Source organism: Lipotes vexillifer, unplaced genomic scaffold (assembly GCF_000442215.2).
Source record: "Lipotes vexillifer unplaced genomic scaffold, Lipotes_vexillifer_v1.1 scaffold1691, whole genome shotgun sequence".
Taxonomy (NCBI): Eukaryota; Metazoa; Chordata; class Mammalia; order Artiodactyla; family Lipotidae; genus Lipotes; species Lipotes vexillifer.
The window spans coordinates 776,420-789,323 of NW_006789046.1; the positions used below are offsets into that span (position 1 = coordinate 776,420).

A 12,904-nucleotide genomic window follows, 5' to 3' on the forward strand; every position below is an offset into this window, starting at 1 on the left:
AGAGACACATGTGGCAGGGAATGGGGGAGCTACACCTCTGGGCGGGTCTCAGGGCCTAGTGGTACTGGACTTGGAGAACCAGCAGGTCACAGGAGACGGAGCCTGTTTCCCGGGGAGCTCCCTGGTAGGCCAGGAGTGGGAAAGGAGACAGAAAGATGTCGAGCAGAGGCGGCAGGCTTCCAGAAAGGCCCCAGTGAGAGCCGACTGGCCAGTGGAGGAGGCCTGGGGCCTGTGTAGCACCTCCTTCTCTTAGGAAATCTCAGAGCAGCTTTGCTAGGGGTTGGGGGGCTGTTGAGAGGGGGATGCACCCAGCTGATTTGATGGCCCTTGTCTGGTCCCTTTTAGTCCTGTCCATATATAAGATGACATCTCTGCTGTGCTGACACCCCGTCCCAGGGAGGGCCCTTCACAGCATATGCCCAGCTCAGGACACGCCCCAGGCTCTTCGGGAATGTCTCCAGAACCCTCTTTTCCTCACCTGGGCACAGGTGTTCTGCCAACACTTATCTGAGTCCTGGGAACTGCTGCATGTTCCCAGCAGCATGCCTCTCCCTGCCTGTTGACCAGGCCCCACGTGTGTCTACCTGCAGGGGGTGCTGAGCTCCTGGCCCTGTCTGCCAAAGGCCGGCTGATGACCTGCAGCCTGGACCCGCACTCTGAGACGCTTCACCCCACCAGAGTGACCTCGGCGAATGCTGGCCAAAAAATTAAGGAGTTGCTGTCTGGAATTGGCACTGTCTCTGAGAGGTGATCAGTGGGCTGAGACTCGGGCAGAGGCTGGCATGGTGTCCACGGAAGGCGGTGTCCTAGGTGGTAGCACTGGTCCGGGACAGGCCTGTTACTTTACCTCTGACCCCTAAGATAGCCCCAGATGTTGTGTTGCCTGGCCAAAGGCGGCACTAAAGGCCAGCTGTGGGCGCCAAGCCCCTGTGTTTTAGGGTCATTTCTAGGGTGCCTGCCATCCTCTGGGACATCACTGTGGCACTGCAGAGGAGCAAAGGAGCCAACTTGGAACACGTTGGGGAGCACAGTGGGGGTGGCCAGCCCCACCGTGGGCACCCCTGGCTCATTGGCCCTGAAGGGAGTGGGGGGAAGGCTCCGTGAGCCTGGTGGGCGAGGCCAGGCTGCCAAGTACAGGCTGCCCCAGCTCCATCCTCTGCTGTTGGAGGAGGTTGGGTCAGATGATTGCACGGGCAGGACAGGAGCCCCTGAGGTGGGGGCTCTTCACCTGATGTTCGAGGAAGAATGAGGTCTGGGCCTTCCCTCAGCAGCCATGTCTGTTTCCAGAGTGTCTTTTCTGAAGAAGGCAGTTGACCAGCGGGACAAGGCCCTGACCTGCCTCAACGAAGCCATGAACGTGAGCTGCGCCCTGCTGTCGAGCCGGGAGGGTCCTAGGCCCATCTCCTGCACCATCAGCACCTCCTGGAGCCGCCTGCAGCTGCAGGACATGCTGACAGCTACCTGCCTGCTGGAGAACAGCAGCGGCTTCAGCCTGGACCGGGGCTGGGCCCTGTGCATCCAGGTGCTCTGCAGCTCCCGGGCCTTAGACCTGGACTCGGCTGTCTCGGCCATCACCTACACCATCCCCGTGGACCAGCTCGGCCCTGGCGGTCGGCGTGAGGTGACGCTGCCTCTGGGCCCGGGAGAGGACGGCGCGCTGGGCCTGCCCGTGACCGTGTCCTGCGCACTATTCTACAGCCTTAGGGAGGTCGTGGGTGGGGCCCTTGCCCTCACAGGCCCTTTCAAGGACCCCTCTTCGAAAGAACGCACCCCTGACGTCCTGCCTGAGCAGGACGGCGTGTGCCTGCCCCTGAGCGAGCACACAGTGGACATGCTGCAGGGCCTGCGCTTCCCCGGCCTGGCTGCACCCCACACGCAGGCCCTGGGCCCGCTCAGCCCTGCCAGAGACCCCATCCACACCTTCCTGGAAACTTGCTGCGGGCCAGTCAGCCAGCCGGCAGGACCAGCGTCCCTGAGGGCCAAGTACCTGCCCCCGTCAGTGGCCACCATCAAGGTGTCGGCAGAGCTGCTCAGGGCCGCCTTAGGGGACAGTCACGCAGGTTGGTGGCACCATCTGGCTTCGCTGAGGCCTGGGACCCTTCCTCCCTCTCCCAGGATCTGATCAGCCTCACAGCCGCACCTCTCTCTTCCAGGCGTGTCCCTGTGTTCTGCCACCCTGCAGTGGCTCCTTGCCGAGAATGCCGTCGCAGACATCGTGAGGGCCCAAGCACTGTCCTCTGTCCAGGGAGTGGCCCCAGATGGCACTGATGTCCACCTCATCATCCGCGAGGCAAGCAGGGGTCAGCTGTCCTGCTTGTGGGGAAATCAGCCTCAACGGTAGCAGTTCTGAGTAGGGTCCCTGGGTTGCTCGAGAGGAATCAGATTCTGGGGCCCACCCTCCAGAGGATTCCGACGCATCCGAGTTCGAGAGGCAGGCTGTGATTGGGTGGCCTTCGTGGGGCCAGGGGCAGCGTCGGCTCCCAGCCAGGTCTCCATGAGTACCACCCTGTCCAGCGCTCTCCACGCATGGCCCCTGCCCTGCGTACTGCTGGAGTTCACAGCCAGCCCGAGCGGGTCGCTCACTTGTACCCCCAGGGGCAGCACGAGCGACTCCAGACTCCAGGCCACTAAACCCCTAGACCACCAGGGTGCCGGGCCCCATCACAGACGCCCCATGTGCAGGGGCTGCTGAGACACCAAGGTGGAGTCCTCAGTTCCTCGCACAAACCTTCCTTCCTGAGACCCTCGTGGCAGCCTCGGGGACATGTCCAGCAGACCCTTGTGCTACAGCGTTGGAGGCTCTGGCAGAGCATCCCATGTGGCCGGGCACACCTTGCTGAGGATGGTGGTTGGAGGCTGCCCACTGGACAGCCCTTTCAGGTCAGGCCAAGACTAGGCAGTGTCAAGGTCGGGTGTCCCTGGGGCCTGGTGGTGGTTTTGCAGGTGGCGGAGAGGGGTGGGTGTCCTAGTGCATCCTACGATGCCAGAAGGAAGAGCTGCCAGAGACAGTGTCCTTCCTAAGGTTCCTAGGCTCCTGGGGTCTTGCCTTGTGTCCTGGCTTTCGCCCATCTTTGCCAGATTTCATCTTTGGCTGGAGGGCACTGGGCTGACCTCACTTGCCCAGCCCCCTCCCTGTTTTCACACCTGCAACCCTGACCCTGCTGTCTAGTGCCTCAAGATGCACAGTGTGGGCCATGGGTGGGTCTGCCCGTGGGCTGTCCGTGGTGGTGCAGCCACAGCAGGCAGTTTTTCTGGAGTGCGTGCCACGGATCTGGATGCTGAGGGAAGAGGGGTCTTCCTGGACAGATATTCCAAAGGAGCAGCTTTGCTGTTGCTTGGCTAGCTGGTTCTTCAGGTGAAAATTCATGTTGAGTGTGGAGATCCAGCCCCGGGACCCCCCTGAGCTTTGCCCACAGTGGGATGTAGAGCACAAGCCCAGGCTTCACATGCCCCTGCCAGCTTGGACACTCCTGCCGGCCACGCTGCCCTCGGGCAGGTCAGGGCTGTGGACGGCCAGTGAGGTTCCTTGTGTGTTGCAGGTGGCCGTGACCGACCTGTGCCCAGCAGGGCCCATCCAGGCCATGGAGATCCAGGTGGAGAGCTCCTCTCTGGCCAACATGTGCAGGGCACACCATGCCATCGTCGGGCGTTTGCAGGTCTGTCGGTCATCGTGGGCTTGTTTGGGAAGTCTCTGTGGGGTGGTGGGGAGACAGGACCCTGGTGGTCTGTGGCTTCCTGCCCGGGGTTGCAGGTAAGCTGTGGGCGGTTGGGAGGTGGGTGGGGGACTTGCTGGCAGTCCCTCCTGGCAGTAGCTCCCAGTGGCCTGTGAGCACACGTGGTTAAAGGGAGACAGTCCACTGGAGACCAGCGTGAGATTTCTTCTACACTTGAATGGAGAAGCCAGGCTCGGGCCCCGGGACCAGGTGTCTGTTCATCTGGGCCTCCACGTCTTTGCCAAGAAAGCGGGAGTTGGCAGCCAGCCCCTCCCATACACACAGCCCCTGGGGCCCTTCCTGCTGCTTCACTGCCATGCGTGGATACTGGGGCTGCAACCCCAGGATCTGAGGGGGAGGTCTTTGTGTTCTGGAGGGAAGCCTGTCAGCTGGTGCCCTTGGCAGGCTGGGCACAGGGTCAGGTGGCCCATCTCCTGCCTGTTCTGAGTGTGTGCAGCCTCAGCTGTGCAGAGGGGTCCGAGGTGGCAGCTATCAACTGATTCCCACACTTTTCCTTAAACGTGGACTCTGTGTCAGCCTCACCTGGGAACTTGGTGCACGTCCCCAGGCCCCACCCCAGACCCCAAGAGTCGGAGAACCTGCAGTCCAAGCTCTGCCAGGGATCTGAGGCTGCTGTTCTAGACCTAGCAGTGCACCCAGGCGAGCCTGGGGGCCAAGGCATGACCAGAGGCCCCCCTCAGGCACTACTGTGATGGCCCTGCTGTGGCACATCCATGGCTTCACTCCCAGGCTCAGGAGTCCCCCGTCCCTAGAGCAGAGCTCCCACGCCTGCGTTTCTCTCCCCCAGGGGGCGCCCCGTGTTGCTTTTGCTGGGCCTGAAACCAGCAGGGCTGTCTCCAGACCCGCTGAGCGCGGCAGTTGAGTGGTGCACAGTTCGTGAGAAGCCAGGGGAGGAGCGTATGGACCAGACTTTCAGCAAGAAAGGGAGTTAGTGTCCTGGGGCTGCCGGAACAAAGTGCCGCAGATGGGACACAGTGCGTTCACTTTGGAGACAGGGATCCAGGTGTCCGCAGGGTGGTTCCTTCTGAGGCCTCTCTTCTGGGCGCATGGATGGCCGACTCCTCCCTATGTCCTCACGTGGTCATCCCTGTGCATATCCGTGTCCTGATCTTCTCTTAGAAGGACACCAGTCCTATGGGAGTAAAGCCAACCCACGTGACCTCGTTTTAACTTGATTATCTGTGGAGACCCTCTCTCCAAACACAATCACCGGGGGTGCTGGGAGCTGGGGCTTCCAAGTGTCAATTTGGGAGGCATGCTTCAGCCCCCAATGGAACGCTGGGGACACTCCCTTGATGGGAATCTTCTTGTGGGCTGCAGACCTCTGTCCTCCGTCTGCTGACATTGTGCTTGAGTAATGGGAGTGTTCTCGTGACAACTGGCGTTCATTCACCTGGCCGCTTGGAATCTGGGGGGCCTTGTCAGGTGTGCAGCTTCTGCCACTGGCAGCATCTCCTGCTGCCCCTTGGGGTGTCGGGGTCTCTTCTCAGTGCTCTGCCCTGGAGGCCAGCGGGAGCCTTGCTTCCTGGGTCCGTCTGCAAGCTTGGGTTCAGCCCTGAGAGCCGGCCAGGCTGCCTCCAGAAAGCAGGACGTGAAGCAGCCCTTTCGTGGGCCAAGATAGGAACAGCGGTGCCAAGGCCTGAGGCCAAGGATGGGGAAGGGGTGGCGATAGGAGGTGGGTAGTGAGGGGAAAGGGCCGAGAAGAAAGTTACTTCCAAGTAAATGATCATCAGGCTGGGGCTAGCGTGCCCTGCCGCCCGAAGTGAAGGTTATTTAACTGGGGGCGAGGTAGGGAGGCCTGATGGATGATTCGGGGAGGGGGAAGGGCCACCTGGCTCTGCGGGCTGGAGGACAGGTGTCCGGAGCCCCGGGTGCTACCTGGGGACACACGGGAGAAGCACCCTCTCCAGCCTTGTGCCCCTTGTGTCCCCCCAGAGGCTGGTCATGGAGCAGGCTGCCCGGGGCTCCAGCCCGCCTGACCTCCGCCTGCAGTATCTCCACCAGATCCAGGCCAACCATGAGGTGAGGTCCTTCAGGGATCCGTGCCCGGAACCTTCCCCCAGCCTGGGCTCCTCTGGGGACACGCACAGGCACTGGGGTGTTGCCCAGCTTGGCAGGGGCTCCCAGTCCTCACAGCCGAGTCGGGTCTGGGCTCTTGCTGCAGGGGTGAGGTGGGGACAGTGTGGGCATGGCCACTCCTCCAACCTGTCCCACATTGGCTAGGACACGCCTGTCCCCTGGGGACATGGTCTTCCCTCAGCCCAGCCACGCCTCCTGTCCCGAGGGGTCATCACGTTAAGGCCACAGATGAGTGTTTTTCCTAGACCACCTACCACAGTCCGAGTAGGATCTGTGCGTGGTGGGTGTCCCCAGAGGGACCCGCTGACGTGCCCAGTGGGAAGGTGGGGCCCTAGCTGTTGCCGCCCATTCCTTCCTGTAGACACTGCTGCGGGAGGTGCAGACCCTGAGGGACCGGCTGTGCACGGAGGACGAAGCCACCTCCTGTGCCACCGCCCAGAGGCTCCTGCAGGTGTACAGGCAGCTCCGCAGCCCCAGCCTCCTCCTGCTGTGATGCCAGGTAGGCCCCACCCCGCCCCGGCTCTGTCCCTGCTTCCAGCCCCTCTAACAACTCAGTACCTTCGTGGTTTTATGGAGAAAACCTGGCTCCTGACCTGGGTGGCACTGTGGGCCTGGTTACAGCTGGGGAAGGTCTGGGGTGAGTGCAGCCGGCCCCCCGGATGGCCACCTGGCGCCCCCCGGGTGGGTGTGCTCAGAAGAGGCAGCTCGTTTAGCAGGTGTGTCAGGGTAGCGAGGCGGTCCGTGACCCCGCTGGGCAGAGGCCTGCTCGTCCTCCCGCATCACTGCTTCCTTTCCTCCGGCAGCTGCCACGGCCTCCGCGCTCAGCCTCGACACCGCTGGGCCGCCTCCCACCCAGAACGTCGGGGCTGGATCACGGACATCCCTCCACTTGAAAGCAGGGCCCCGGCCATGGGGTCCAGACTCCAGAGACTCCAGAGCAGGAGCATCGTTGCCCTAGCGGCCTGCAGAGGCCGCAGAGACAGGGCTTCTGGGTTGAGCCTCGGGCGGGTGTGTTTTGGTGGTTGTCACATTCCCACCGTGGTGCCCAGAGCCCAGGGCTGCCCCTCTTGGCAGCACCACCCACCCACCCACAGACCTGTTGTCCAGCACTGTCCACACCTGTCCAGCCGCCTCGTTCTGGGTGCCTTGGCCCCGCTTCTCTGCAGCCGCTGGGGTTACCGGTGGGAGGTGCTCCCTGTGACCAAAGCACAACGACTGTGGGGGAGGGGTGTTCCTGCAGGTGCCCTGTGGCCAAAACAACAACTTGGTGCCTCTGGCCGGGGCCACACCCAGCGCCCAGCACTGTGCATTGTTTCCAAGGGTCCCTGGGGGCAGACAGCAGCCCCAGCGTGGCTCTGGTGCTTTTGGGGAGGGTGTCTCTCCCCCAGACTTCACACGGTGCTTTCCTGCTGGTGCTTTCCTGCTGTGTGTGCAGGGCCTGTGAGGCACCCCGCCTCAAAAAGTGACACTTTCTGGTGCTCTGCCTTGGCCTTGGCTGTTTTTTAGCCCTCCCCCTTCAGTCTGGTGGCAGCTTTGACCTGGATTCCTGGACACACCCCCAGCTCCAAGCCCCGGAAAAGTCTGGTGGCCACTGCACGGCCCAGATGAGCCTTGAACTGACCTCTAGGGGGCCCTCAGGCCAGCAGGAAGCTTCAACACTGGGGTGAAGTGGTCCCTGCAGGGCCGTTCAGGCCATGAGGGTCCCTGCCCAGGAGGACCCAGGCCACCTCCTCGTCGCCCTCCATGGAGGGAGAGGGGCTGGTGGGGTGTTCCGAGTTGGGGTCTGGGAGAGTGGCTGATCGCCACGTGGACCTAGCACTGAAGGGTTCTTCAGGGTGGGAGGGAGGATGGGGAGGGGGGCCAGCCCACTCAGTACTGTCCTGTTCCTTCTGTTCCTGAGTTTGCTGGGAGCAGTGTGACAGCTGCCTTCTCCAAGGATGAGCAAGCAGTCCACCTCCAGCTTCTGCTGGTCCTTAATGCAGCGTGGAGGGGAGCTGTGGCCCAGCCAGTGAAGGGCCTGCACCCCTTTAGTCCTGTCCCCAGCCGTTTCTGAGGGTCGTCTTTCACCTCCCTGAGTGCCATGGGGGAGGATGGAGTGGCCAGTCCAGCCCAAAGGGACCCCCAAGCACTCTTCCCTGCCTCCCCTCTCCAGCTGTTGCCCCAGGCTGTGCGGGCTCCACTCAGCGATTGTCTGAAGCCAAGTACACTGGCCAAGGTCAGCAAACAGGAGACCCCTCCTTGGCACCCTGTGGAGCACCTGAACGCTGGTGCCAGCTTCTTTCAGGTCAAGAGTGCCCCCCAACCCTCCTGTCCCATATGCCACCAGGGGGCAGTGCAGACCACAGCTCAGGGCAATCACTCGGTCCCTCCGGGACCAGGCTCCTGCGTCTGGTACTTGCATGGTCAGTTGGAGCCCATCTTGAAGTGTGTTGGCCCATTTGGCTCCCAGCCCTTCTTCATCCCTAAGGTGAGGGGAGGCCAGCGAGGCGGGGAGTCAGCCAATGGGGGCCCTGGGGAGAGACTAGGGAGGGGTCCTTGCTGGTCTTCCCCACCCCCAGGATGCCTCACCCCTTCCTGTCCTCGCTGGCCATATGTGTCCACTCCCCTCTGGAACCAGCTCTGCACCGCTTCCTTCCTTTCCCAAAGTGCCTCACATTGGCCAGACTCACTGGGGGTGGGGCTTCAGGCCCCAGGCAAGGGTGGGGGCTGCCCAGGGTGGGGAGAGGGGTGTGGGCTGAGGGGAAGGGTCGGTGAGGTCACCTGTGTCTGTGGTCTCCCCCTACTCCAGGCTCTAGACTGTACCCCCAGCCCTCCATCACCCCTGTCCCCAAGGTCCAGGCCAATCCCAGGGGGCATGCCTCCCACCCCACTCCCACCTCCAACAGTCCAAGGTTACCCAGCCCGTAAGAGACACTGCCCTGGGTGGGGGTCCTTGGGGACCCAGGGGTTTTGGGTGCCAGCTGGTTTGGGGAGGCACATGGGTGAACCATGGGCCTTGTCCGGGTCATCCACCCTTCCTAGGCTGAGTGGGGCTGGGTGGCAGCAGGCTGGTGCAGAGGCTGAGAAGGGCCCTCTCCCCCATGGCTGACCACACACAGCCCTGTTTGGGACAGGTGGGTGTCACGTCTCCATCAGGTGCTTCCAGGATTCTCTAAGACCCTGCCTTTGGGGAAGGGAGCAGAGATGTGTGCTATGGAGACTCCAAAGACCCTCTGACCTACCTGACTTGCTGGGGCCTGGGACCAGGCTCCTTCCAGCTCCCCCACCCCGACCCCGGTCCTGCTGAGTAGAGTGGGGGTCCCCTCTCCCGGGCTTAGGGAGGGGACGTGCGCCAAGGAGAGACAATCCCGGGAGGGGGGGGCGGACAAGAGGAGGCCCGGGACTGGTTGTCCAGGATGCGGTTGTGGGACGTTCAATCAGCTGGACCCTCCTGGACAAATCCCGACCTTGGATTTTCTGGGCATGAGGGATTGTGGGGGAGGGGGTAGATATCCAGCTGCCATCGCAGGAGCCCCAGGGAGGAGGGGCCAGGGACTGCTCCTGTGCAGCACTCTGAGGCCAGCGAGCCTGCAGACCCTCCGCGCACACCCTACCCCACCCCGAGCGGCGCCACTGACCCGCGAGCCGCTGGTCACAGACACGGTTTAATGGGGGACAGGAGGACGGCACTCAATACTCCCAGAGAGCAACCCCGGCCGGTGCGTCTGCGTCCGCGCGCAGCAGCCCCGAGGCGCCGCCGCGCAGGTACTTTCCGCTCCGGGCGCGGATGGCCAGGCGGCCGCGCTCACGGAACTCAAACAGGAAGTCCTCGGCGCGCTCGCCGTCGCTGCACACGCTGCCGTGGCTGCCGGTGTGCCAGAACCCGCCGCTGCGGCCTGGGGGTTAAGGGGAGCGGGGGTCGCCCCGGCCGGTGCGTCTGCGTCCGCGCGCAGCAGCCCCGAGGCGCCGCCGCGCAGGTACTTTCCGCTCCGGGCGCGGATGGCCAGGCGGCCGCGCTCACGGAACTCAAACAGGAAGTCCTCGGCGCGCTCGCCGTCGCTGCACACGCTGCCGTGGCTGCCGGTGTGCCAGAACCCGCCGCTGCGGCCTGGGGGTTAAGGGGAGCGGGGGTCGGCGGGCGGCACGCTCCCGGCCCCGCGCTCCCCCCATCCCCCTCGGCGCCCCCCACTCTCTCCGGGCCCCAGCTCCTCGCGCTCCCCCCGCCCCCATCCCGCACGCCCGCACCTCGGATCTGGTAGGCGCCGTCGCTGAAGCTCAGGTGGAACACGTCGTAGACGGAGCGGTTGGTGTCCAGCTGGTTGGAGCCTCGGCGGTGGCAGACGAAGCCGTCCAGGCCCCGCAGCACGAGGATGGGCCGGTTGATGAGCTTGAGGATAAACTCCTCGTCCTCACCTGACGGCGAGAAAGGGGTTGAGGGGCCTTAACGGGGCTCCCCTGGAAGAGCTCCAGGTCCGGACTCACTGCCCGGCTTGTGTGCCTCGATCTGCCACTGCCATTGCCTTATGTGGCCTTAGCCAGGGGCCTGCGGCCGTTGAGCCCCCGGTTCCCCAAATGTGCAGGAGTGATCAGGGTGCTCCGGATCTGCTCCCCAACGTCAGGAACAAGGGTCTGGACTAGCAAGTGTGATTACTGGCGTGGACAGCAGCAGCTTCACGGGGAGGGAGTGGGGCCAGCCCTCGTGGAGACAGGGTCTCCGAGCTGGCCCTGTCCCCGGGCAGAGGGCCCCGCCCCAGTCTCCCCAGGGAGCGAGGGGAGTGCTCACCCACAAAGTCGCTGATGGCCGCCAGCTGCCCGTTCTTCTTCATGCACACATAGCGCCCATTGCTGGCCTTGAGGGCCACCCGCCGACCCCGCCACTCCAGCTCAAACATGGTGTTCTCAGAACTGGAAGGGGCAGGCCAAGGGCCCTTCAGAGGAGCAGGACGTGGGGGCTCAGGGTCAGGCCTCCCCATCCCCCTCAAGTCCAATACCACTCCCTCGGGGGGAGGGACAGGCACTTTGCCTTCCACTGATACCCCCCCACCAGTAAGAGCTGTCCTTCACCCCAGTGGGCATCCTTCCCTGGCTGGGCTGCTGTGTGGTCCCTGTGGTTGAGGTGGAGGTGGTGGTGCAGGTGGTAGTGGTAATAGAGATGATGGTGGAGGTGATGATGGCGATGGTGGAGGTGGTGGTGATGGTGGAGGTGGTGGTGATGGTGATGGTAGAGATGGTGATGGTGGAGGTGGTGATGGTGATGGTAGAGATGGTGATGGTGAAGGTGGTGATGGTGATGGTGGAGGTGGAGGTGAAGGTGGTCATAGAGGTGGGGATGGTGCACTCACACTTGCGTGGCTGTGGCCTGGATCCCCCCGTGGGTGACCAGGGTCCAGTAGCCCCCAGTGCTGGAATAGAAGGTGCACTTCTTTGTCTCCCGGTCAATTTGCATCAGGAAAGTCTCGTGATCCAGTTCTTCGTCTTGGTTGGCTGAGACATTGATCCCTGGAGGGAGGAGATGGGAAGCCCCTCACGCCTCACCCTGGGTGGGTTGGGGAGCAGAGGGATGGGCATGCTCTTGGGGCAACCCTGAAGTCAGCGGGGGTCTCATCTAGAACCCTCTGGACTCTAGAAGATTTGGAGCTCTGCCCCAGGGCCGAGTGGGTGCGTCATGGACCAATACACACTGCTCCCTAAAGGTACTTGCCCAGCTCCCACCGCAGCCCCAGGAACCAGGCCCTTCCATGCTGGCAAATCCCCTGCCTCTGCTAATCGTCAGGTAATCTGCTTGCTCCTGCTCTCTCGACCCAGGACTTACACCAGCCTCTATTTATAACTCTCACCTAAGCCACTGGACGGACACTGGGGTCCCTGTCCTTCCCCAGCCGTGGCTCAGGACACAGCAGGGGCCTGGGGTTTGCTCCTGGGCACTGAGCAGGGATTGGACCCCTGTCACCTCCCCAGCCCCTCACTCACATGTGCATGGTCTCCCAAGAACCCTGAGGGAGGGCAAGGCTACTTGGGGCTCTGCCTGGGGTTCCTGAGAGGGAGACGAAGGGGTCATCCATGACCAGGGTGGGGGGCAGCAGGCAGGCGGTGGAGCCTCCCCAGTATCTTCCCTTAAACCACATCCCTGTTCCATCACAACTGGCCACTCCAAGAGATATGGCAGATCACAGAGGTCCCCTGCGGCTGGGCTCCAGTGGCTCCAGGTAGGGGAGCCGGGGGGGAGTGTGGCAGACCTCCATCAGAGCCTGAGGGTCAGGGCCACATCCTGTCCTGCCCTACCCACAGCAGTAGAGCCCAGACTGCAGAGGTCAGGACTTGTCACCCTTCAAGGCTGTGCCCTCCAAAGCCCCCCAGGCTGGGGTCTGTCACTCTTCTTACACAGATCATTGCTCAGAGCCAAAGAAGGTGACCCAGCATTCTCACTGCCAATCCCACTGTCCCATCAGCAATACTGAACAAAATGAGTGCCAGCTGCCCCTGGGCCCGCGATCAGTAACAAAACAGACAGCGGCCCTTGCCCTTCTAGCACTGGTCCATGGGGGGCGGCGGACAACAAGAATGGTGGTACATCCAGTGCCCATGAATGCTGTGGGTTTTGGGCAGGGACAGCCTCACTGAAGCAGACCTGAGGAGGTGAGGGAGCCATCCCCGCAGGGACTAAGTGGGGAGCGAGGCCAGGGGTCTGAGGCTGTGGCTGCATCTCTGAGGCCAAGCCATTGGTGTCCCCAGCATTGCCCCACACACACCCCTTCCAGACAGGATGCAGCCTAGGGGCTCCATCTCACACAGCCGGCTGCTCCTGGGGCCCCGACCTTGAGGCAGGAGAGGCTCCAAGGAGTCCTGGTTGCCCGCAAAGAGTGTGGACCCCACTGTTCCAGGGGGGATAGGTCAAGTGGTGGGTGTCTGAGCAAGAAGGGGTGTCTGAGAGCATTTACAGGAGAACTTTCCTTACTCCTGCGAAGACTCAGAAGAGCCAGTGCCCCTCTTTCCTTTGGACTTTGTCCTGTCTGGATGTGAGCCTGGAACAGCAGCAGCCGTCTTGTGACCACAAGGGCACCAGCGTGAGGTCAGAGCTGTCCTGGGAGAGAGGTTCCTCGAAGAGGAAAGAG

The 12,904-nt window shown here is 62.8% G+C and overlaps 2 protein-coding genes across 2 annotated transcripts in view; one reads left to right on the top strand and one right to left on the bottom strand.

Annotated features, from left to right (window-relative positions):
• The window catches only part of FAAP100 (FA core complex associated protein 100), a 9,450-nt gene extending 3,144 nt beyond the window's left edge, over window positions 1–6,306 (top strand). The window contains 6 exon segments of the mRNA XM_007462327.1: window positions 591–747; window positions 1,288–2,060; window positions 2,154–2,290; window positions 3,540–3,656; window positions 5,670–5,756; window positions 6,175–6,306. Of these exon segments, the coding sequence (XP_007462389.1) occupies window positions 591–747; window positions 1,288–2,060; window positions 2,154–2,290; window positions 3,540–3,656; window positions 5,670–5,756; window positions 6,175–6,306 (1,403 nt within the window).
• Window positions 6,307–9,448: 3,142 nt separating this feature from the next.
• FSCN2 (fascin actin-bundling protein 2, retinal) overlaps window positions 9,449–12,904 on the bottom strand; it is a 6,320-nt gene continuing 2,864 nt past the window's right edge. The window contains exons 2-5 of the mRNA XM_007462328.1: window positions 11,135–11,291; window positions 10,576–10,697; window positions 10,038–10,205; window positions 9,449–9,688 (exon numbers count right to left, since the gene is read on the bottom strand). Coding sequence (XP_007462390.1) covers window positions 9,483–9,688; window positions 10,038–10,205; window positions 10,576–10,697; window positions 11,135–11,291 — 653 coding nt within the window. The 3' untranslated portion in view covers window positions 9,449–9,482. The remainder of the gene's footprint in view (window positions 9,689–10,037; window positions 10,206–10,575; window positions 10,698–11,134; window positions 11,292–12,904) is intronic.